General features: G+C 39.6%; 1 protein-coding gene and 1 long non-coding RNA gene across 2 annotated transcripts in view; one reads left to right on the forward strand and one right to left on the reverse strand.

Annotated features, from left to right (window-relative positions):
- Nucleotides 1–1880: 1880 nt before the first annotated feature.
- Nucleotides 1881–26538, reverse strand: part of LOC103465784 (paired box protein Pax-6-like) — a 31951-nt gene continuing 7293 nt past the window's right edge. The window contains exons 2-11 of the mRNA XM_008410940.2: nt 25955–26008; nt 15377–15507; nt 12693–12908; nt 11890–12052; nt 8701–8853; nt 7411–7493; nt 6127–6277; nt 4575–4681; nt 3836–3974; nt 1881–2636 (exon numbers count right to left, since the gene is read on the reverse strand). Coding sequence (XP_008409162.1) covers nt 2551–2636; nt 3836–3974; nt 4575–4681; nt 6127–6277; nt 7411–7493; nt 8701–8853; nt 11890–12052; nt 12693–12908; nt 15377–15507; nt 25955–26008 — 1283 coding nt within the window. The 3' untranslated portion in view covers nt 1881–2550. The remainder of the gene's footprint in view (nt 2637–3835; nt 3975–4574; nt 4682–6126; nt 6278–7410; nt 7494–8700; nt 8854–11889; nt 12053–12692; nt 12909–15376; nt 15508–25954; nt 26009–26538) is intronic.
- LOC108166336 (uncharacterized) lies at nt 24044–24669 on the forward strand. The gene is made up of 3 exons (XR_001776662.1): nt 24044–24132; nt 24208–24530; nt 24599–24669. It is a non-coding gene; the product is annotated as an uncharacterized LOC108166336 (long non-coding RNA).

A 26538-nucleotide genomic window follows, 5' to 3' on the forward strand; every position in this document is an offset into this window, starting at 1 on the left:
CATTAGCAGCTGTAGCACTTTTAGTGGTTTCATCTAAGAGAGAAACTCAGCTGAACAGGTAGGATCTGAGTATGCACTGGACAACACAGAGAACCAACGGTTCTGTAGGTACTCCTGTGTTTCTGTTGCTATTCTGTAAACTGAAACAGCTTACAATTCACTAAAGTACTTGTGAAATTCTCTGTAATAAAAAGAACTTTGATTAACCAGCTAATTGATTGAACAATATGCAGCAACTACCAAGCTGCCTAGTAGTCTTCTTGTGATTGGTTGAGCAACCYGGGTAACTTAGTCTGAGAAGAAGTGTGASTTCCAATGGAGGAGTTGTCCTCAGAATGGAAGTATGGTACATTTACCATATTGAGGCTTGTCTTCCAATGGTTGTATAGTGCTTTATCAAGTCCAATTATTTATTCACTCACACTGATGATACTCAGTGTGAGTGAATCAGCTGAAACAGCTGTGTTTTACATCTTGTTCTGAGTTTTTCTGTGACCTGGATGAGTTGTTGAGGAATTGTTGTGAGAAATGGAATTTGGATGGGAGACCTGAAGGTTGTCCCATTGATCCACAGAGTGTGAACTGGAGGTCAATGCAGCTCTGGAGGCTGGAATTGAAACCACAGAAGAAGTCAATGGAAGTCTTGGGATGTTGGCCAGGAGTCCCCTGGAACACACAAAGCAGCTCTGCATTTCAACCAGGACAGTGCTGGGATGCACAAAGGACATGGGAATATTGGGCCAGAGGCTGCAGAGCCCATGTAGGAGACCTGAAGGCTCGTGATATAAGCTCTTAAGTTTCTGGAGTCTGAAGAGAAGTGGACCCTTGAAAAGCACAGGAACAGCAGTGTGGGACAGGGGTGGACCCTTCCTGGTCCCTGGTCTGTCAGAGAACCTGGGAACTGGATGTCATGGCCTGGGCTCCAGGCATGCTCAGGTTGGTCGACATGTAAAGGAGAATGGCGAGTATGATGCTGCAGGACAAGATGATCAAAATGAAGGACCGGATGCAGGAGATGAGACAGAGAMTGATGCTGATGGTAGTAGGAACAAAGATCATGACAATGAGAGAATTTGACACATTCAACATCCGCTTGCAGTTCTTTTTTCTTCTGTCACAAATACAGAAGTGAAGTTTTGAAATCAGTAAGTGATTAGATGTTTTTAGGCAATGCTGCAGAAAGCAAAAAGAGGGTGCAGTGACACATCCCATTAAAATGTGACTTATATAAATATATACGGTACTTCATGATCCATTGTCAGAATGAAAAGAGCCATTTGTTAATCATGGATCATATTTACATCCCACTATTTTAACTTGATGTATGATTTCTCCCCAATCCGACACCCTGAGCAGCAGCTGAACAGAAGAAATGAACTCTTCTGCTCAGAGTTCATTTCAGTTCTTCTTGATAGCCTTTGCATAGTAGGTTAACAAGGAGTGTATTAGAACACACTCCAATCATAAAACTTAAAACTTAGAAATAGTAATATTATTTTCAACATATTTTGGGCAATTTATTTGATTGAAGAAAAAATCTGCACAAAGCTCAGTAGAAAAGAGAATGAATATCATCTTGTGGCTTGTGTGACCTTCCTGGCCAGTTTTTATTTTTTGTATTTTTTATTTTTAAAAGCAATATGGCAGCAGCTCATTTCCCGATCCTTTTTAGTTATATTTAACACAAACTTTCACCAGAAGCCTTTTGTTTTTTTGGAATATACATGACAAACAGCTTCAGTCCTGGAGAACGTGACACTATCCTCCCTGGCWCTAAAGGAAATGTGTCTGTGTCTTCAAACTTAAAGAGATGCTGAACTCGTTTGCACACACTTGGCCACAGTGRATTTGCCCATCACATATAAATCTATGCACAGCAATGCAGTCGTTAGCTTTATTGTGGAAACCTTCAGAACACTTAAGACACACACTTTCACACTTGAAATTAGAAACTAGTTTACATCTTTTGGACACCGATGCTTTCAAATCTGAGTCATGCTTGTTCACAAATATGTCATGGTTTACAATACCAAACATATATCACAAGAATGCTTCTTTTAAAGTCCTGTACATGTCTGAGGTCAAGGCTTTTTGGAGTCCGTTAAAGAAAAAAGCAAAACACAGCAGACAGTACACTTCCAGTTTCATTAAGGTCTTTTTATCCAGGCAGAAACACTCGCTACAAATTCAGTAGCATGTAAAGATTATCAAATGGCATTAGAGGTAAAATGTTTCTCAGTGGAATATCCATGTACATTGAAAGCTTTTTATTTTTTTCCTCAAAGCTTGCCGTTACCAAAAGGCTGTCCACCTTCCTGATGCACCAGATATAACAACATTTTCTGTTGTACAACAGGATCCAAATTCTTTCTGTTTAGAAGAACATTCAGAGTCAGGATTTCCTGGAAAGCAACAAAATGAGTCTTTGTCTTTTTGTCTTTGCCGAGCTTCGGCCAGCACTCATTGTCAGTCAGTCTGACAGTGATGGACCTCTCTCCGATTGGGGATTCCAAAGTCCAGTTCCTGAAGGCACCACAGGCGGCCATGACGTCACTGCAGGCGTGGCCAGTACTGAGACAATTCTGCTTCACTTCCAGGAACTTGGACTGGAACTGAGATGCCAGGAGAAATCAAACCTAAAAAAAGAATAAACATTATTATGGAAAAAATGGCAAACGGTGGATTGTGATCTAATGCAACTTTCAAAAATAATCTTATAGAAATATTCATAATAGGCTCTTAAATTTAATGCAACAGAGAAAAAAAATTTAAAAAGTTCAATATTTTTGGTCACTCATTTCAAAAAGTGGAACTCATACATTAAAGCAGTGGTGTCAAGCTGCAGTCCTCGAGGACCCGCTTCTGTTAGATGGAGAAACTGTCAGTCGAGCTCYWCAGAGCTCTGCTAGKGAGCCTGGCATGCTGAAGAGGAGAGACATGTAAAGGCTGCAGGACATCAGCCCAGGAGGACCAGGGTTTGAGAACACTGCTTTAAATAGATTCATGACACAAAGTGAAATATTTCAAGACTTTATTGCTTTGTTGATTGTGGTTGAAATACTACAAACCCAAAATTCTGCCTCAAAAAATTTAAATATCACCTAAAATCAATATAAAAAGCATATTTTAAACAGTATCAGACTTCTAAGAAGTACGTTTGTTTCTAGTCACCCAGTATCAGGTCTGGGCTCCTTTTCCATGAATTACTGCATCGGTGCAGCCTGCCATGGAGGCGATCAGCCTGTGGTTCTACGGCGGTGGAATGGAAACCCAGATTTCTTTGATAGCAGCCTGGGCCATCTGTATTGGTAACTTATCCTGGATTTCATAATCCCACTTTTGTGAACCATCCCTCTGATGTAAAGCATTATTTTCACAGATGTAGAGGTGTGAACGTGAAGCTCACCTTGTAGAGTTGCCATTCTAGATGTTCYGAGTTTGAGAATAGCTCTTTCTACTATCACAGCTTTTATGTGAGTCAATCTTGGCTAAAACAGTTTTACATTTATGCTTCTAATCAACAATTAAAACATATTAACAGGTTTATTTTTAGACCAAGTATGTACCAATTTTAGCCTGGATGTATACAAATCTTTTATGCATTGATTGCATGTATGTTTAGCAAAATAATGTTCACTGGGAGTCCTTGTAACTTCACTCTGATGATTAGGTTGTTGTTCTAATAAATAAATAAAATCTCATAAAAAATGAAAACCATACAATTTATTTTCCTTTCAGTAGTACGTATGCTTACTGTGACTTCAAGACAGGTGATGAAGAGGAGGYAATAATTATATTTACTTCAGGCAGACCTAAGACCTGTGGTGGTTCCTACCTGTTGAAGATGTTGTTGACGTCACTGACTGGCTGCTGATGTGTGGCTGCATATGTGGAGGAGTATACGTCTGATAACTGCGACCGTTTACAGGGGGACTGTTGGGCAACATGCAGGAATAAGAGGTCTGGTTTGAAGCCTGGAAACAGAACATTCTGCATTAACCTGAATGTCAACATGATGTGCTTAAACATACTTAATACTCTATTGCTGGGTTGTTTTTTTACAGAAAATCTGAGATTTGGCACACAACCCTRTAYTCTTGGATTAGATTTGCCATTCAACACTTTCCTGTGCAGATCCGTTTGCAGGTTTTCTGCAGTTTAAGCACTTTAGACTGAACTGTGATCATCTCCAAACACTAAAAAGAGATTTAAAAGTGGAGGTCCAGCATATCAGATTGAATTTACTTCAGCTTGGTGATATTTGCTAGTAAATCCTTAAAAATGAAATATTATCAATTCATCCACTACTTTTATCAACTTTAATATCTGATATCTAACAAAACACAAAACAGCAATGGCCGTAAGAAAAGTGAGGGCCCAATGAACAACGGTTTTCACTGAACAATGTTTCCTTTTCAGTGATGTTCTGGTGCCCTCTCTGCCACAGGATCACTTTCACCCACATGGCAAAATCAAAGATTTATGATGATGGTGCACAAAAGCAAAACATAGTCCACTGATTATCATCACACATACATGGTGCCCTTCTGCTATGACATATAAGGTAATCTTACTTGCATGGGCAGGCTGGCAGCCATGCTGAAGCTTGGCATTGTTAGGCCATAGGTATTGGACAGAACCGGATCCGATCTTCCTATTATGGACCCTGAAGAAAAGGACACTAAACAGAAACAAAAAAAGGGATTGAATGACAAGTCTGGATAAGAGGACAAGCAAAAATAATCTAGCTCCAAAATTAGAACGMATCAGCATAAAATTAATGGAAGGAGAGGAAAAACTTTAGTTGCTTTGAATTAGAATTAAAGACGCAGGTAGAAGTGAAAATGATGATTAATAGTGTGATAGCAGCTCAAACAGTCCAAGTACTGGCAGCACGGCAGAGTGGAAACAATGACTCAGCACCGGTAGAAACGGGATAAAGACTGTGACGAGAGCTGAGCCGACACAGGACTTTACAGTTCTACTGTGTCGACTAGACTAATGACAATGYGGAGGAACAACTGACTTATGACTGACACTCACAATGACAACAGGTGGCCTTAAATACACACGGTAATCAAGGGACCGAGACACACCTGGGAACAATCAGGGGCTGACAGGACAACACAGAGACTCACAGGAAACAGAAGCCAAAATAAACACGGTGAAAACCCAAATCCTCACAACTTTCCTGTCTTACCCTAACCCAGGGGTGCCAAAGTCAGTCCTCGAGGGCCGACATCCTACATGTTTTAGTTCTCTCCCTGGTTTTACACACCTGCATCAAATGATGGCTCATCAGAAGGCCTAAGCAGAACATTGACTTGATGAGGAGGTTGTTACGACCACCAGGGAGAGAACTAAAACATGCAGGATGCAGGATGCAGGCCCTCAGGGACTGACTTTGGACACCCCTGCCCTAACCTAAACATTCAATATGGCAGCCAAGCAATTTAAGGAGTAGCAATAAATATATTTGAATTGTATGCTGGAAGCAAGATTCTGAAAACTGGATTTGTATTGTACAAACCAGATTGTGAAGAAGATGCATAAAATGCTGTGCTGATTATAATGGGGTGGCTGCATCTGGAAGGAACTATCAGTTGGTAGCATCTTCCACTCATCATTAGAGATATTCTCAATGCAGAAAGACACCTACAACCTTCAAGATAACCCAAACCTACCCATAGATCCACACTCATGGACTGAACTCTATTCTCCAGAATTTGAGTGGAGAGGATTTAGTGGTCTGTCTGCAGACCCCTGTTTAMTAGACTGCCTTCCTCTTTATCAGAGATTAMATTGTTAAAGAGTTTTCAAAAGTAGATCTCTCCTCATAACCTCAACTCAATATAAAAAGCCCACAAATTTCACCTTTAAATTGAGTTAATTTCCTGGGCTTAAGTAAAGCAAAACAGCATGAAGCAGACAATGTTTTTAGTAATTGTTGTCACTAAATAGTTTTAACTAGCAGTGCTTCCTTCACTGGCAGGTCAACTGTTCTTCAGACAAGAACTGAGTAACTAAATTCAGTTGGACAAACCAGAAATGAAGCACTTTGCTCTTGTTGTGGTTGGTGTCGGTAACAGTAGAGAGTTTGCTGTGACACACCGTTTCATTTGGTACCTGGTGCTGAAGGCTGAGCTGGAGATGAGTAAGCACTGCTGCTAAAGCTGCTATTGATGGGAATATGGCTGGAGGAGTTCAACACCTGCCGGCGTTGATTCCTTAACTTCTCCTCTCTTCTCCACTTTGCACGTCTGTTTGAAAACCAAACCTGCACATAGCACAAAAAAACTGGAATTAAACAAGGATTAGACAGGGGAAGGACTAGTTCACCATGACTAACATCCAATCCCATTTATACAAGACTCTGAAGTCAGGAGAGACCCTCTGCTTGTATCTGTTTGCTTTGAAATGAAAAAACATAGAATAAGAACCTAGAGTTGATCTTATTCCGTTATGTCTGGGAGTCTATGAGGGGAGAAGTCAGTAAACCAGTGCAAATGGAACAATAGTTCACTTTACAGAGTCTGGAGAAAATGATTCAGAATGAAAGTGAATTGTGCTTACAGACAGACAAAAATCTGATTTGCTCTCAAATTTTAGTTAACTTTCTATGGTGCAAATTTTGATGCCACTAAGAAAAAATATCTGTATTAAAATGGACTAAATGAACTGATCAAAAATAAATTTCACAAGTTGTTTTTCTAATCTACATTTGCTTGTTTGCTCATTTTCAACAAGTACCCCCACAAGTTTCTAATTTTCAATTAGGAAATGTCTTTCTGTCAAAGGTTTACTCACAAAATAAAGTAAMGTTTTTTTTTTCCAGTCAGAAAAGCACCAGGAAAAAAGTCTTCAGATTAGTTTGGAAGAGCAAAAAGTTGTTTCCTTTGAAAAAGTTTCCCAAAAATCCTTTGAAGTTAGATTCCTGGGTCTCTTTGTTTTCCCTGCTTCAGGGTTGTTATTGTCCCTGGGTTGTCCAATGCAGGGCAACATAGAGCAGGGTGCAAGATTATCTTACATGATGACAACTCCATGCATTAGGCTTGATGTAAGATAGGTTGACAGCTCCTTTCTCACTGTACCTTCTCTGAGAGAAAAGAACAGTTTAACTATGCTTTGTTTTGTTGCAGTTTGTTGTAAAAGCTCTGAATCAGCCATCCATCTGGTGTCAGAGAACCTCAGGTTTTACATCTGAAATCAGAGCAATGAGAACGTCGTCTACCTTAAAATTCAATAAAGATTTGACAAATACTACAAGGTCCACGCTTTTGAATCTTATTATTCATCATTTTTATACAGTCAAACTGTTTCTTAGATGACTTCTCTACTTGTCGGTGTGAACATGCTTGTTGACGAAGAGTCGAAAGGAAATTAAAGGAAGCTCCAACTTCTGCAGCTTACCTGAATTCTTGCCTCAGGAAGATCGATTTTGTTGGCAAGTCGTTCACGTGCAAAAACATCTGGATAGTGAGTCCTTTCAAATTCTACAACCAAAAAATAAAATTATATATTTAAAAAAAGAACATATTTCAAAAGAAACTATGGAGATTAATTTTAAATCTCAAACTATATGGTATAAAACGAGAACACCTTCTGACAACTTCAGGGTCTAATCATAAAAACAATCTGCTCTGAGATTCTGAAATKAATAAAATGTAAACTTAGATACACAAAACCAAACAAAGTCCCAAACATTTTTAACTATTTATAGGATTTTAATGAAAATAAAGATTTAGTTGAGATTTTTGGAAATGAAGTTATTATTGGCAAGATCGCTATCAGTGTGAGCATATTACTAATCTAGCTATGGTCGATGTTATAGATGATTAGAAATAAATGGGTCTGTTCTGTTCTGCTGGCTGAGACAGCCGCCTGTACCGATCMTCTTCATCAGCTGATTGGAGACATGAATGGCAAAGGACTGTCTTTCATGCTGCTGCACAACTTTATGATTATGAAACATAAATTAACTATCTAAATGTATTTTTTGAAAGACTTTTAAATAATAAATTAATTTAGTTTTTTCAAGCAACCCAAAAATGTGTCTTAAGCACTTAAGCTGCGGCTAAACACACTGTTGAAGAAAGTTGATTTAGGTGAGGCTTCAAATGATCTGATCTCACTTACAGTCAGTTGAGTCAGTTTCCCATCATCGGCATGATGGCATATGGGAAAAGAAATACCACTTTCCAATATGGTATTGGAGTAAGCACTACAGGGTGGGCCGTAAGTTTCCATACATAGGAGAATGTAAAATGTAAATTTCTTTTATATTTCAGATACCCAAGAAAGATGCGTTTGACAAAAGAGCAAAGAACTGAAATTATACTGATGGTTGGATCGGTAAGCAGTCGTATGGTTGCACAAAATTTTGACAGAAAACTTCACACATGACACTGCGGTAAAACTTATTTGCAAGTTTAAAAAAACTGGAAATGTTGCAGATCAATCACGAAGTGGTCCAAGATGTGCAGCGGTTACGCAGAGTGCCACAAAAATAAAAACAGTTGTCCAATATAAACAGTTTATTTTGTCTATGTATGGAGACTTATGGCCCACCCTGTATTTTTTCAACTTTGTTTACATGTGAATGAGAAACAACAGCGCAAACCCAGTGATATTTCAGACTTTAGGTCATTTCTGCAGGATGCGTTAAAGAAATGTAGCTTTTGGTTAGCATCCCCCAAGTACCTTTCTCTAGTGCTTCTATCTGGTCCTGTGTAAATGATGTTCTGTTTCTCTGCAACTTTCTTTTCAGCTGAAGCCTCATCTGAGTCTCATCTGAGTCGTCACCGTTGGAACTGATTGAAATGTTGTTTTCCGCTGCGTCTGTCTGAGGGCAGTCTGCACCGAAAAGGCAGGGAGGAAAGAATGGAAGAAGACAGATAAAAATTGGGCTTATGGCTGGATAATCAATCAGTAAAACAGAAAAAAATGTGAGATAAGCTGTACTCTAGTCAGATCTGGTAAGATACAGGATACTTCACTTTAAACTAAAACGTAAAATATAGCTCGTTTTAAAAATGAATTAAGTAAAACATGTTCAGTTTTGCCAAAAAAAGGAAGTTCCCCCTGCTTTACTTTTTAGAAACAAAGATGTTCAATAAGATTTGATATGTTACAAAGATGATCTAAAATGCATTAACTTGCATATTTAATCAATCTCATGTCAAATAAATAATTGTTATCACACATGCCACATATTTAGATGACATAATAGCATATATACAACATTTCTTGAAAGTCAATTCAAGTTTATTTGTATGACACACCACGTTTAGTTGTGTCTTCTATCTTCTACTCCAATAAATAAATAATCTAATAAATTTAGCGAGTTTTAGATTTTCAACCTAAATGTGTGCCTTTGTGAAAGATAAACTTAGAGTATGTTGCGTTAACTTTTTATTAATTTTGTCAAACCTCCAAGAGTTTAATTTAGAGTTTTTAACTCTAAATTAAAAGTTAAAAAAAGACAGGAGTGGGAACTATTTCCCAGAGTGCATAGTGGCATGTTTCTGTGTCCTGTGTTGCACCRTGAGTGAGATGGAAGTGTGGTACATTGATGTGACTCTTGTGTCAATAAGGTAAATGTTTATTTTAATGCATCTGACATTTTGCAAAGTTTGAAGATAATGTCTGGTTCATACTAAATGTTTTTGAGCAGAAATTGTGATATTTAATAAAATTTTTTATCACATCAGAAATTTTAATCACACAATTTGAACAAAAATTTAAATTATTTTTAAATTTAAAACTTACATTTTAGAAAAACTCTAATGTGTTGCCATTGCTTACCATGTATGTTTGTCTTAAGAGGGACTCATATCTCATTGAGAGCTGATGATCTTTGGGTCATTTTTTCTCTTTATCCATTTTTTTATCCACTCATCTGCTTGTAAGGCGTATGGGTCATATAATGAGTCACTAATGTCAATTTGGTAGCATAACTTATCACGCTGTGTTAAACAGTTGTATTACATGGACTGACAACATGCTTCAATTAGAGCCTAGCCCAACAGAGCGCCTGTAGTCGAACACGAAATCTATGCATCATTATACTGTTCTGTTAATATAGCAGAAAATCTCAGAGGAATGTTTCCAACATATTGTTCGATCTATGGCTCAAATAACTAAGCTAGTGGCTGGTGAGTTCATAAGAAAACACTACCCTGTTTATTACTCAAACCCAGAAATATGGATTAGCATTAACATAAATCCACCCCAGAGTAGAAATCCCAACATGGAACTTCTGAGCAGACAAGCTTGACTGCAGCTCCCTCCAGGACTCATGTTTTTTGTATTGCTAGCCTAATAATTCATTATCCCAACAGACAGGAGCTGCAAAACAGAATAAAGCTATTGCCAAGTGCCATAATCAGTGATGCAGAAGGAGATAATGAAGCAGATGCCCGTCTCCTGGACACACACCCATACCTAAACACACACACACGTGCACAAACATGTTGTTGGCTGATTGGGGAGGTAGCGTAGCTTTGTTTCACTCTTAACTCCCTGGGTGATGGAGGAGGAGCAGAAGCATATGAGCCTACTTCACATAGCAAATGGAGCCATCAGGCAAATGATCTGACAGAAATCTACAACAAATTTATTTAAACTCATGCATGACTAGACTGAATATTTGTCATTGCAAATTCAACAACACGCCCTGTGACAGACTGGCRACCTGTCCAGGGTGACCCCGCCTCTCGCCCAGAACGTTAGCTGGAGATGGGCACCAGCACCTCCTGACCCACTGAGGGACAAGGTTGTTAAGAAAATGGATGGAAATTCAACACCATTTGTTACTCTGCTCTCAGCGGAAGTTGAGTTGTAATGAACGTACTCTGTTCATGAGGTTCTAAAGACCTGCTGTCATCTGAACAAACACACCAGTAGAAGCCAGGAGGAGGGTCTTAGTGCTGTCAATTAGCCTCATACGAGTCGTTCACTCCAGCCCCCTTGCTCTCATTTGTACTTCCTGACAACAACCCTGCCATGAATGCTAATGCTAGTTAGCATAGCCACCGATGACAGCAGATAAACAGTTTTCCTGGAAAGTTGTTTCTCTGTCATTAGCATAACAAACACCACAAACAGGATTGACATGAGTAGCTTTAACATTTGGAGATGATACAAAGTGTCACCTAATTTGCAAACATTCACAGCTAAACACTTAGTGAGCACAGATCTTCCTGTCATGAGATGTGGTTGGTGGTGGTGAGAATGAATGCAGGAGACCCAGATGAAGATGACAAATGTTGCTCAAAAACAGTCCAGTCAGGCAGCACGGCAGGAACAATAGCACATAGCTAATAACCGGTAGCAACTGACAACAAGGTGACTGAATACGGGAGCAAAGGCTAACCAGGACTTTAAAACAGTGCAACTGGAGAGCTTGACGGTAGACGTACGATGTTAGACGAGGATCTGACACAGACAGAGAGAGACAACAGGTGGACTTAAATAAACTGGGAATCAATCAACAGAGGAAGACGCAGAGACTCACAGGACAGAAACTAAACACAGAAAAACCTTAAATACATAAACAYTGATCATGACACTTCCTGAATGGAAAAAAGAAAGAAAGAGGAGGGCCTCATTCCTTGTTGATCTAAAATGATTAGAACATYTCCGAATTGAAAGCATAATTTGCTATATTGCAACAGGTGATGCAATATAACAAAGGAATAATTCAAACTTATTCACCCTATAAGATAGGAAATTGTGTTCATTATATCTTCACTAGAGTTTAATGCTAATATTATAATAAATAAATTATTCCAAAAATTCCCAAATGGGATTTTCTTATCGTCACAGTCAAAGTTAAGTTGTGGCTATTTTTTTTATTTTTGGGGGGCAGCGTATTAACAAATGCCTTACCTGTGTTCAGGATTGTGGTCCCAGCGTACCACCCTGAGCGTCCTCCCCAGGAGCCCTGTGCATTAAGCATCTTCAGTTTGTCAAACATTCCCTCAGTGGCCCCTGAGCCCATTGGATGCTTGTCAGTGGCCAAGTTCCTGAGCACTCGATTTATTGATGAAACCTGGGAATAAACATAAAGTCATATGAAAAAAAAATTACCGCAGTTTTTTTTCTTGAAAAAATGTGAGGTTGGTGGTAAAACTGCAGTATGTGACTTTTCTAAAAAATTATTTTACATATTGTCAAAACTCACTGTAGTGACAGTGCGGTATGAGACAGTTTGTGAAAAGTCAAACTCCTTTGCCTCCTCCCAGTGCTAACTAAAATCAACCAATCAGAGTGAGGAGGCATGTCTTAGCACTTGTCAATCATAATCACTGCTTGATGTGTTTTAGGTATTTCCCTGTTGCCACACACTGGAATTCTATATCCGGGCGATTAACAACCTTCTACAGCATTTGATGGCTGCAGAAGATTCTATGCAATCAGTTGAAACAGCAGTACTGAAACACAGACACATCTAAGACAAGCAGGGMAACGGCCTCTGAGGACCAGAGTAGACAAACAATGTCTTAGACTGAAAACTTTTTAACCTGTATGAATAATTAACTGAACTTGATGCACTGTTTGATAATAAGGATCAAATGAAATGTGTGTGTTTTCTTTTGTAAAGTGCCTCGAAATAACKTGTTGAACTGTACCAGTGTTCTAACATCAGGCCAGTTGACAGACTAAGCTCTCATTGACATAACTGATCTTACACTGGGTATATTGTCATTGGTGCAGACTCCCTCTGCCAGTAGTCGGTCTCTAATCTCCCAGGCAAAAATGGATGGACACTCTCTTTTGTACTGAGCGATCTTTCCCACCACCTCTGGAGTCGCCACCCTGGGTTTACTCCCACCTATGGCCCGAGGACGGATTGAGCCTGTCTCATAATACCGGCCCAGGATCTTACTCACACAGCCATTAGACACCTGGACAAACAGAAAGAACATCTTTGATCAAACAGTTGCTCTTTGCATTGGGTAAAGAAAGCAACCCTGGTGAGATATTCTCTGTTTCTAYAACATGGAATAGTTTTTAGGCTGCTTCTTTATGTAGAACAGAGARTCCCACTTTACATTTCCACAAAGCTGCTAAAGGGATCCATGAGTTTGCCTCACAGGTAATTGAGACAAAGTGCCTATCCAGGATAAAATTATACATTCATCTCTTTGTTGTTCCTTTGTGACTGTCTGTTCCAGGAGTTAGTTCCAACTCCAGATTGATTCTAGATTTTGAAAGACATATCCCAGACAACAATGTAAAGGTGGCTTTTGCCATTCAATAAATTAGTAAGTGGAGATTTCCTGGAAAGGCAAGATTTGCATTTGTCAGTTCACATCTTTGTAAAACAAACTTTTATGAAGTAGAAAGAAAAACCGTCAGAGCAGAGCTGTCAGTTAGATGTTCTACTTTACAGTAGAAATCCATCTTTTCACTGTTTCGTTCAGATTTAGAAGTTATTTGAGTAAGACAATAGTTTCACATTACATTCTCGAGCAACAATTTTGTTACAGTGAGAAACCACTTTATTAGTATACATGTACCCAAAGAGAAGCCATGGCTTGAACAGAGGCACAGCTGGTTGGATTTCTGGGATTTTTCTGCATGAAGTTTGCAGGTTCTCCCCTTAAATGTGTGGGTTCTCTCCAGGTACTCTGTCTTCTTCCCACTGTCCAAAAAACATATCTGTTAGATTACTTGGTCTCTTTAAACATTAGATGTGAGTGTGTTGTTTCTCCTGTGGTTCTCTGAGTTGTCCTGGGATGGACTGTGGCTGGTCCAGAGTGTACCTGCCTGTCACAATGGAGATAGACAAAAGCTTTCCTGCAGCCTGGATGGATGGATTCCCGCAGCACAATGTTGTTACCACTGTGTTTCACCATAGTGGTGACATGTTCAGTGTGATGAGCAGCATTATTTTTCTTTTTGGAAGTTTGGATGAAGGCAATAAAGTTCATTTTTAATGTTGTCTGAATAAGAATATCTTCTTGTCGAGCCCAAAAGAATTGCAGCTGTATCAACAGCAAAATGTGATTGTACAAAACACATTTTGATTCATCAGAGAATCTTAATTGTGTAAAAGTTTTATAGATTAATGAGTAAACTATGGTGTCCTTTTACATGACAACTGAGTAACGGTTCTAGTGGGTGATGTCGTCATATAGCGAGCAGCCCCACAGTCTGAAGACCAGCATAGCATAATCTGTACACAACACAAACACATCAGTGGAGACATGGATGTCATGTTGAACAGTCTGCTCAGTCTGGGATGTTTTTTTTTTAYCCAACTCAAAAAAATCTGAAAACCTGAAAGAGATCCAGGCAGAGAAGTACAGGAGAGTGAGAGAGTCACTCTTTTGACAAAACCAGTGACTTCAGCCCCTTAGCCAATCAGTGACCAACAGTCTTCTGACGTCATATTTTCAGCCCAGCTGAGCATGCCTGGACGCTTCTGTGTCCTTTTTCTGCTTGCTATCTCATCAGGTATGATGATGATGCATCATGATACAAATTTAATGTTGGTCTAGAGAGTAAAGATGAAGAGCATCTTGTTGAGACATTAAATCCTGTTAAGTCAATGTGTGTGTTTATTAGGATATTTGGTGAATATGTGAAATTTAAAATTAGAATATTACAACAAACCAGCTAAATACATTTTGAATACAGAAATGTGGACTTTCTGTATTAAACTTATATAATACATGCTTGAAGGTTATTATTTCCAAAAGGTACTTTTTCCATCTTTCTATCAGGCCTCATCTGAACAAATATTCTAATGTATTGAAAGTGACTGTWTTTTGCAGTATTTGCTCTGACAACATTGCCTCTCTTTTCCACATTTATCAACTAACCCCCTTTCTTCAGATAGATGGTCTTCAATTCAATGGTCTTTGAATGGTCAAACATTTATTAGCTGCATTATTTAGAATGGAGTTCAAGCTGCTATCAGCTTGAGCCACTCCAAATATTCAGATGGTGATCAGATCTTATCCTTTAGCAGTGTTTAACTGTGCTACTGAAACTTAAGGCAGATATGCAATAATGTGATCAAAGTATTAATAACACTTTGAAAGTTTGATGTGTATGTGAATACAGATTTTGATTCTACAGAAAACCATGACAACAGCCAACTATTGGTTGTTGTCATAGCCAATCAAGGCAAACACTGGAAATTAGTTTAACTTTACATCAATGTTTTTACATGCAATCACTGGTACATATGTTGAGCATTATTGTAAATCCAATAAAACAGCCAGGTGTAGGGATCTACTTTAACRATAACTTATGAAAAATTGCATGTAAGGTGCCAATAATATTCTGAACCCCAGACCTGAAAACAAAAGCTGGCACTTAATTTTGTTCACAAGCTATGTTATCCTCTCAGCATTCTGCATACCTGTAGTATTCTGGATATGTCACATGGCCGAGCCCCACTATGAGCAAGCTCCACTATCTTCTGCCTTGTGGAATCAGGTAAAGGCCTTCCATTTACAAACACACCTCCAAGCTGGTTTACTCCACTGTGACCTTCACACACAAACACACAGAAATAAAATGAAAGGGAAAGAAATAAAGGAAAGAGGGAAATAGACCATTTTATTAACAAGAGGAAAATATAAGGGTGAATATGGAGGAAATAGCCTGGGTGCTTAGATTTTACATTTTAACATCTAGACACCCAGTTTGTAAAGAAGTTTCAGTATGCTAACCTCATGTCTATTATTTGAATCTAAATCTATTATTCAGTTACTGAAAGATACTACAGACACACTTCATTTTGTATGTATTTGAGAGACATACAGCATAGTCATTGGCACATTTTTGTTTGTTTGTTTTTAGGAAGATGTGTTCTCCATTCCCTAGTCCTTCTTAACTGTCTGTCCAAAATAAAATACCATCAACTTATTGCTTGGCAGAATTCATACCCTATAAATTTTAACTTGAGTTTACATTAGTAAGTTTCCAGTCACCTATGTTGGAAGACACGAGATAAACCTATAGCCAAAAATTGGTATATGAATGACAACAAAATCTGGTGCATCTTTTACTTCAAATTGTATTGATTTGAAAAACACTATTTCTACTATTTTATATGCTGTTGTGTGCATATAAAATATGCACACAACACAAAAAGCTCCCACACATTTAAAAAATTATATCAGGACTCCAATTAGCACAGTTCATCAACCATGTAGGAACTCATCAGGTAAAGGAAGAAAAGATCTTCATCTCAGGTTTTTGGCAGAACTGTGCTGTGCGGTGATTGGCAGCTTCTCCCTGACTCATTGTGCTGGCTTTGCAGAGCAAATAGGAAGGCAAAGTGAGCGGTAAGGAAAAGAAACTTAGCCTGAAAGACCACAGCAAACATGTATTCATGGGAATACAACTTTGCATTAGTGCTTATCTTGCATATCTCACATTAGTGCATGAGATAAAAAGTTGCCCATCTGCTGAGGATTTTGACACCTAACTGCATAGAGGGGATAACTAAGGAATAATGATATAAAGGAGTGAGAAAACTCCAGCAGTGGGGTAGGTCAAAGCTCCCACACTGATCTTCTTCTAGATACCACACCATGGAAATGGCAGGGGTCTACAATCCAACACTAAATGGTACTCAATAGAAACAGCCCAGGTCAGCAACAGATGGACAGAACAGGTCTACACTCTGTGAGGCAGTAGTCAGGGTCCAGGTTCATGGAGTGCAGATCAGAGTCAAAATCCCAGAAACTGACAGTAGAGGCAGGGAGCAGGCAGAGGTGATGATCACGTTCAAGAAAATGGAATGCTCTAAAGCTGTGCCAAGGATTACGACAGACAATCAACCACTGAGTGGTGCAGAGCAGTTATGTCGTTTAGGCCTCTTATCTGTGACTAAACTCAGCAAAATCTTTTATGTGATCATTTGATTTGTTCCTGTTCACTTGTGTTTGCTTTAAACAGCTAGAAAAAACCTTGAACACTGTGCTGATAAAGCGTAGAAGTGTTATGTCTCAGCAGGGGGACATAGTACTGTGACGCTGTAGGTTAAGTAGATTTTCACATTTTCATTGTCTGTTGCTTTTATGAGCTCAGGGAAACATATTGCAGATTGATAAACCTCTCAGCAGTGAATTACTAAATCATACAGTCAAAGTACACATACACATACACCCACCAGCACACGCACACACGACCAGATAGGACAGTCTGATTTGGATGCAGTCCAGTACACATGCAAACCAAAAAGGGATGGAAATGGTTCAGCAGGTAAGATGCTGGATCCAGAGAGCAGGAACACTACAGTTAATGAGCTCAACAGACACTGAATGTACTTAATAGATACATTACATAGTAATGCAGCATTTTATACGAGTCACAATAAGGCCAAGTTATCACACTAAAAATAACAACAACAACAACAACAACAACAATAATAATAATAATAATAATAATAATAATAATAATAATAATAATAATAATAATAATAATAATAATAATAATAATAGATTTCATTTACAATGCCCTTTATGTCTTTGGATATTAAAGGGCAAAAACAAAGCAAGCAAGTATAATGGATAAAAATAATTAAATATTAAATAAATGAATAAATAAGGAGATTAAAACCAGTGCCTAAGAAAATGAACCCAAAATCTTGCCAAAAAGAAATGTCTCAAGGCCTTTTTTAAAACAGTCAGTGGATTGTGGTTCCCTCAGCGTGTCAGGGAGGGCATCCCATAGACGTRGAGCAGCAGAAGGGCTTATCTCCCATGGGCCTTAGTTTAGTTTGGAGTTTGTGGAGAAGCTTTGAGTGGGTGGAGTGGAGTGAGTGAATGGTGTTAGGTAAGTTAAGCCGTTTTTTATTGTTTTTCTTACTTTTTGCAATCAAAATCCCCGAGGTTGTGATACTACTTTATAAATTTGCTATATTTTTTCCCATTCAATCCCTTCCAAAATATACACGTATAAGAAAATTTTTTTTTTAAAAACAGGAAGACAGACTGAACACGAACAATATTTTTATTATTTAAAGAACTTAAATATCTCAACTAAAACTTGATATGAAGTTAGACAACMGTGTAATAGAAATAAGAAATACTGCCACCTGCAGGTGGGAGTTAGCTGTCACTTAACCCAACGTTTTGGGTTAAGTGCCAGCAAATTACATTTGCAATACATTCACAAATATGCGTTAGATAGAAAAAAATGTGGGGTTCTGTGGATTTTGCGTRAATTTGTGAAATCTGGAGTCTGGAAAACCTGAAGGACTACGTAATTATCAGACCATTCCTGTTGGTTGCTTGACTCCGTCTGTGATCAAATTTTCCATTGATTATATTTTGTGAGCACTGGCCACTGACAAGAGTAACAGTGAAACTTTAGAGCCATGCCTGTCTTAATCCCCTTTACAGTCAGGGACTTTTTAATATTCTCACTTGTGATTTCAAAAATTTTCCACTTCAGTATTTTTAAAACTTTAAAATTTAAAACTTTCTGTTGTAATAATACCTTTCCATCTATGTATTAAGATGTAACCACAGTAAGACAGACTGATTGTGCATGAGTAGTTTAAATGTCGGGTTCACAAACAAAAGTAATTATTATTGTGGCACAAGTTAAAGGCTACAAAAACTATGATCTGTTGTGGAAATTAAACTTGGATGACTGAATGGGATAAATGGTTAAGCATTGAGGAATGCTTGTTRCCCACCTCCCAACACAACCATGAGTGTTCAGAGTAACGTCATGTGGGAAGACGTACATCTTTCTCCCCATCAAACACAATTGTGATGATGCACTCATATTAATTTGAGTGCATCATCCTAATTGACATGACGCCACCTGTCAATCATTATAGGGGATTTGTCAGCAATTGACCAATCGGCAGTTGCAATTTGTCCCAAAGTATACACCCTTATCTGGAGGAACTGAACCTCTGTCAACACTGCTGGGTCCGTCATTGTGAATGTGCTGCGTTCATACAGACTTTGACAGACTAGTCATGGTCAAACATTGTCATTGGGGAACATGCAATCTCGACAACCATTACCCAGAGCATTTAGAGGGTGGAATACAATTTATTACATTTTCAAAACCCAAAAGCAGTCTGGAATAATGCAAGAAATGGATCAAGGCCTACAGTTGACCTCATGCCCAGTTGAATGAAACTGTAATCAACGGCAACTATCACATGTTCACCTGCATGAAGGTAATTGGCAGTAAACATCCCAGATTTTGTCACTATGACACTTTGATTCAATACATGAAGGTAGTTATGCTTGATTTTATGTGTGTAAATTCCAGTGGTAGCTCAATGGCAGCATGAAAATGTAATGCTGTAACTGCAGTATTTGTATTTAATTACATTTTTATCCTAATGTTTATTTTGAAGCATTTTCCATAAGGCAGATTTTCAAAAGCTTTAATTATTTAAATCATTACTGACCCGCTTTTGCACATACAAAATGAGTCCGACACAACTTTCACACTCACATCCAATGAGACTTTCTGCCAGTGATTCTTCATCTGGCTGCAGCAGACTTTAACTTTGATATCTCTGTTGTTTCTCACAAATGACATTACAGGTCTGATGTAGGACTTGTTGGAGAATTTTCCTGCCTGTTGTCTTTGCCTCAGTTTTGGCTGATACAGCAAAAATTACTCAAAAAATGTATTGGGTATCGCTTTGAGTTCCTCTACCTCTGCCATTATAATACTGTTTGTTTGTCAGAAGTTTGCTCTACTTCTGCATGGGGGCGGAGCAAGCATCATGTCAATTGTGAAACATCCTGATGGCAGCACCATGCTGTGGGGATGATTACTTCAGGGGGCATAGGGAATCTGGTCAGATGGATGGAGGTAAGGTAAATACAGGGCAACATCTGGATTGCCAGGAATTTGAGTGGGTAAAGGTTTACATTTCAGCATGAAACCAACCATGAACATATGACCAGTGACAAAGCATGTCAGGTGTTAAAAAGGCCCAGTCAATGTCCAGCCCTAAATCCAACTGGCAGGCTGTGACAGTTACACTATGTTTGATGACTGCAGATTCTCTTAATCCAGTCTGATCAAAAGTAAAACAGACAATGATAGATGAGAGASAACAATCACTCTCAGCTCCTTTTAAACGCTGCTAAAAAGTAAGATTCATAATCCTGCAAACATTAGCATAGTATCTATTATGTCTTACACAAGTCAATTATAGGAACAGTTATCTTATTATGGTAGCTCCTGTGACTGCGAATATTTTCTAACTCTCTGTCAAGCTGTCTTATATCTCTTGTGTGTTGAAAGGTCAGTAGTTCAACTGTAGAAATGTTAATCATGGTGTCATTTCTGAGAAACACACTGGGGCTCTCCTCTATTGACACTAAATTAATAGAAAGGCATATGGAGTCAATTTGGCCTCAATCCTCTGTGATACACAAACACTCACACACACAAAGCAGGCGAGCCCCTGGGAAAAGCTCAGGCTTTCCCTTCAAATCAACTCATTCACACTGCACCTGACTTCAGTTAACTCCCACTGTAACAGGATTCTGTTGTTGTCAACAGACCCGACTGAAACCATGGTCCAGGTCCTCCATGGCAACGCAGACAGGTGACTGTTTTATTGACGTCAGGAAAGCTTCATKTTAGCTGTACCTTCAACCATTTTAAGTRCTGATTTATTATGGATCCAGACTGTGATAGTTCTTTGTTTGTATTAGAGAAGAAAGAAAATACTCAGAAGTTCTGTCTAGCCCTTACAGTCATTTTGATAGGTTGGTGACTAATAGAAAGATTCCCATCTGGTGATCAGCTTATTCCATTGTTAAAGTTAGTTATAGCTGCGTTTCAACCTATTTATTTTGTTCAGCTTTAGAACAAGCAAATGTGCCTATTCTCAAACCCTATGGATCCGGAATGGGATGTCTCTTAAACTCATATGTGAGTCCAGGCAGGTGAGCAAATTTTAGCAATAATATTTATGTCTGGCGCAAAATCAATGCATCTCATTATCCCAAGAACTGCATCTTCACAGTGAAATGGGGTGGTGGCAGTGTCATGCTGTGGAAATGTTTTTCAATAGCAAGGACTGGGGAACTGGCTCAGTTCTAGAGGAAGACGGATGGTGCTAAACACAACGCTTGAGCAAAACCTGTTTCGGTCAGGTTGGATTCTGTTTTGTTTTCGTTTTGGTCTGTTTTCTTTGTTTGGGGAAGCCTGCTGCTTCCACATTTCCCCACCAGATGCCGCCTGTGAGCAGAGCCCATGGAGCAGCGAGTGGGAGAACCTGGAGACACACCTGTGGCGCATCAAGAGAACTGATTCTGTGGATATTTAAGAAGCGGCGAGCTGGCGCGTCGTTGCCTGAGTGTTTGTTTTACTAGGTAATCAAACGTTCCTGTGAGAGGCCCTCTGAGTAAGCCTCCCATAGTAACCCTGTCTGTTAGTGATGGGCAAATGAAGCCTCATGAAGCAGTGAACCTTTCCAGCYCTTTGCTTTGCAAAAAGGTTCATTACTCGATGCTTCATTCATGACTCACTAGTGACATCTGCTGGTGAAACTAACAGCCTTGTCACTCAGTTGGATCATACTTCCAAAAATTACTAAATGCAATATTGTCACAAAGTTTTCATTAAACTCATGTTCAGTAACAGGAGAATCAACGAAACCATATTTAATTGTCATATGTTTTAATTATTAAAATGATTTGTAGCCAATCTAATCCTGGTTTATGTTGAACGTCAGTGGTTGTGTTGGGTTTCCTTTTATGTCAGATTTGACAATAAAGACATTTGATGTTTTAGTGTCTTGGGAGTGCAGTGCCTGCTGGGGGATTCACTTTTTCTTGAATTTCTAATTGGCTCTGATCCCTTATATTTGGCTAGTTGTTGAATTTTAGTTCTGCAACAGGATTAAATCAGTTTCTTCTGTGAAACACTGATATATCTTTGCTGATCAGACTACAAATAATAGTGGAATTTTGCAGAAGGTGAGAAATTGGAGGTGGAGGCTTAATTATTGTCTAAGAAGAATTTTATTGTGAAAATAATCTCAAAGTATTCCCAGATGTCAGAGATTTTCCTCTTGCTGGCTCCATTTCAGACAATCAAATTTACTTGTGTAGCACATTTCAGCAACAATGCAGTCCAAAGAGATTTAYGTCATAAAATCACAAAAATATAATTATTAAAAAACAACATAATCTACAATTGAGAAAAGCAGTAACACATTACATTTTGATGAGTGTCATCATCAATACACATCTAATATGTTGGTCAATGTTCCTTTTATTTTGGCCACTGAAGACAAATATTCTCCTCTGATGCGCGATCAAATGGACAACAACCCATGATGCAGCACGGCTCATAGCGCTTTTATTTTGAAAACCCACACGCAAAAGGAAGCAGTCACGTGACCCATGCAACGCGAGGCATCGTTTGTTGCCAGTCACGTGGTTTTCAGCAAGACGACACAAGCCTCGAAGCAGGGCTTCATCGGACACGCCCCCTTTTTACTCGGTACAAGCCTGGATTCAGATGGTCCATCAGTACTGTCTGTGTTTGTCCTCCTTGTCAGGTTTTGCCTGAGGTTCTCCAGCAGTTCTCAAGAACGGAGTTTATGCTAACTCCTGCGAAACCCCCCATCTGCTTCCCCACGACGCCATTGGTATTACCAATCGGTTGCCTTCCCCGAGAACTCCCTTCCTAGTCCTTTGTTCTCTGTGGATTCAGCAGTATATACCTGGTCGTGCCCGAAGCCGCCCAGCTTCTCATCCTCCGGACCTTTGTCAGCCGTCAGCTCGACCTCCATACAGCCATCTTACCTGTCCGTCCTCCCATGGCCCCTTGGTTCTGTTTGCTGTCTCCGGATATCTGTCTGCTCCAACAAGTACTCACTCTGCTCTAAAGTAAGCCTCCGCCATAAGATCTGTGRCTCCTTGTTTATCAGAGCCTTACCTCTACCTCTCATCTGCAGTGGCTGTTCTGGTGGTTCCGATCCTGATTCCTGCTCCACACTCACTCCCTTTCCCTTTACAATAAACCATATTGTTGTTTTGAAATGCGCGTCTCCTGATTGTGTTCTTGCATGTGGGTTCAAAGACTGGAACTAAACATGACAGAACACTCAGGCCAACAGTTAACCCCAGCAGACGCTATTAGGAGAGCTTTGTCCGAACAACAAGAACTCATACAATCACATCATGCCGCTCTGCGTGAGCTGGGATCCCGACAAGCCGAAACTAACCGTCGCTTAACTGAACTGTCTAACTTTCTTCAAGGTGCGGCTCAACAGGATCCTAATATGCCTCCCCCATCTTCAGAGGTTCAGAGTTCATCCACTGCTGCCATATTTTCTGAGGTACGCCCCCCAGCACCCGATCAATTTTTCAGAGAGGTGAAGAAATGTAAAGGATTAATTTTACAATGTGGAATGATATTTAATCACTCACCTCAAAGTTTCCGCCATGATGACGCAAAGATGCCGTATATGTTGTCCCTGTTAACCGGACGAGCCCTGGAATGGGCTGAAGCCAAGTTTTCCTCTCCCACAAACTTTGGGTGTACATTCTCTGATTTTTTTGAAAGGGTTCAAGCAGGTTTTCTGTAGATACCGACAAGACCTCAGTTTCCAGTGATTTGTGGAATCTTAAGTAGGGTCAAAAGACCGTATCAGAATTTGCTATAGATTTCAGAATAAAGGCTGCAGCCTCCAGCTGGGACACAGCCGCACTGAAGAGTGCATTTTTCCACGCATTGAATGAACCAGTGAAAGATGAGTTAGCCACCCTAGACGAACCTGAGTCTTTAGAAGACTTCATAAGTTTAACCATCAAATTAGACAACCGCATAAGGTCACGCACCAAGGAACGAACTCGCCGCAGTTTTCATTTACAGAGTCTGCCAACTGTCTCATCTGTACAACCAGTTTCAGCAGCTACCCCCGAACCGGAACCCATGCAGCTGTCAGGTTGGATTCTGTTTTGTTTTCATTTTGGTTTGCTTTCTTTGTTTTGGGAAGCCTGCTGCTTCCACATTTCCCCCACCAGATGCTGCCTGTGAGCAGAGCCCATGGAGCAGCGAGTGGGAGAACCTGGAGACACACCTGTGGCGCATCAAGAGAACTGATTCTGTGGATATTTAAGAAGCAGCGAGTCGTTGCCTGAGTGTTTGTTTTACCTGGTAATCAAACGTTCCTGTGAGAGGCCCTCTGAGTAAGCTTCCCGTAGTAATCCTGTCTGTGTTTGTCCTCGTCAGGTTTTGCCTGAGGTTCTCAAGAACGGAGTTTATACTAACTCCTGCGAACCCCCCGCCCGTCTGCTTCTCCAAGACGCCATTGGTATTACCAATTGGTTGCCTTCCCTGAGAACTCCCTTCCTGGTCCTTTGTTCTCTGTGGATTCAGCAGTACGTACTTGGTCGTGCCCGAAGCCGCCCAGCTTCTCATCCTCCGGACCTTTGTCAGCCGTCAGCTCGCCCTCCACACAGCCATCTTACCTGTCCGTCCTCCCACGGCCCCTTGGTTCTCCTCGCCGTCTTCGGATATCTGTCTACTCCAACAAGTACTCACTCTGCTCTAAAGTAAGCCTCCGCCATAAGATCTGTGACTCCTTGTTTATCAGAGCCTTACCTCTACCTCTCATCTGCAGTGGCTGKTCTGGTGGTTCCGATCCTGATTCCTGCTCCACACTCACTCCCTTTCCCTTTACAATAAACCATATTGTYGTTTTGAAATRCKCGTCTCCTGATTGTGTTCTTGCATGTGGGTTCAAAGACTGGAACTAAACATGACAGTTTCAGTCTGTCAGTGATTTGAGACTTGGATGGCAGTTCACCTTCCAACAGGACAATGACCCAAAGCATTCTGCTAAAGCAACACTCCAAAGGTTTGGGTGCAAATGTAATGGAAGGGTCTAATCTAATCAAAGCCCAGATTTCAATTCAATGGAGAACCTGTGGTCAGACATGAAGATTACTGTTCAACAACAGGAGCAATCTARCTTGAATGAAGTGGAATTTGCTCTGGAATGGATTAGAATTGGGTGTGCAGTAAAACGTCAGAATGGGTCAGTCTGGTAGTTTGCATAGTAAAAGGAGATGTTAGCTGCCACTTCCAATTTGAAAAAGAGAGAAAAGATGAACGAGCAGCAAACCTGCCAAAAAGAAAAAAAATGGTGGGGCTAAATACTGAGAGAGAAAAATGAGTGCAGGACACARATATTGTTTGTAGAGAAATAAGGGACCAAGCAGCAGGACTACAGCGGCTTGACAAGCTTCATCCCAGGTTTGGCACATGTTTGCATTTTTGCATATGTTCAGATCACAACATTAAAGGCAGGCCGCCATGCAGTGACTTGCAAAAGTATTCACTGCCCTCATTACTCCTGATTAATCTGTTGAGGCAGATTCCCATTTCTTTTTTTTTTTACTTTAATTGTTTTTATTAACTTTATTTCTCTCTTTCATACTCTTTGAGATAAACAGATTTTACTGCTGTTCATAAGCCAACACCCTCCTACTGTACTAAAGTAAACCATATTTCATTCACTTATGATATTAGCAAGTGAATTGATGGGCTGGGAAGTTGAGCCTCATAGCAGCATCAAGCTGCTCTGATTTCCTTGTGCTGAGATGGACCTGATTAAATTAGAAATAATTCTGATATTCAACAGAAAGCTGAATATTACCTAGAAACACAAAGGCAATAGCAGTACATTATGGCAATGGCAATTTATGCAGTACTGCTTTAAGCAGGATGAAGACCCAGAACTCGGGSACTATCAAGAACAACCACAAAGATAATGGCTACATTTTCCTATGTATTGGATGTAGTTTAGGTTGAAACATACATGTAATCTGAACAAATAAAAGAAACTTGAGCGGGTTGGGTAATTTTCTGGCTCTAGCTCAGGGTGCCATGTCCTCCTATAAGAACAAGGCTCCCTGGGCTGAAGCTGGGCATTGATAACATCCATATAAGAAACAAAACTCAAGAATGCACTCACTGTTTTGAATCATCGAGGCAACACCAGTCTCCCAGCTGGGTTGAGTTCTGTAATCTGTACAAACAGACAAATCATATTTTACTGGGTTAAACACATTTGTGTATAATCAAGTCCACATTCAAAATACCTTAATTATGCAGAAAAGCAAAGCAACAGGAAAGAAATGTTTCAAGATTACTAATTATAGTTTTTCATTTGTTTTTAGAAAGGAAGCTTTACTGCAGGACAGAAGTCAAACAACTGTGAAAAACCTACAATATCATATTTTCTCATGCAGTGTCACTTAAGTCACAGTTTATGAGTCTATTAAGACTATCAGATGAGCAGCTTGTCCAATTATGGGGTGTTGAACAGGATGAAGAATCGTTCAAGCAGATGGAGTGAATGATGCAAGTGAGTGACTTGATCTAATCTGCTGGGGAACCTTAAATAGAAAACAATTTGAATAAGAAGCTAAATAAAATTGCATTTCTTGAGGGATAAGGGATAAGGGTGTAAAGAAAATGGATGGATGGATGGATGGATGGATGGATGGATGGATGGATGGATGGATGGATGGATGGATGGATGGATGGATGGATGGA

This window comes from Poecilia reticulata, linkage group LG6 (genome assembly GCF_000633615.1).
Source record: "Poecilia reticulata strain Guanapo linkage group LG6, Guppy_female_1.0+MT, whole genome shotgun sequence".
Lineage (NCBI taxonomy): Eukaryota > Metazoa > Chordata > Actinopteri > Cyprinodontiformes > Poeciliidae > Poecilia > Poecilia reticulata.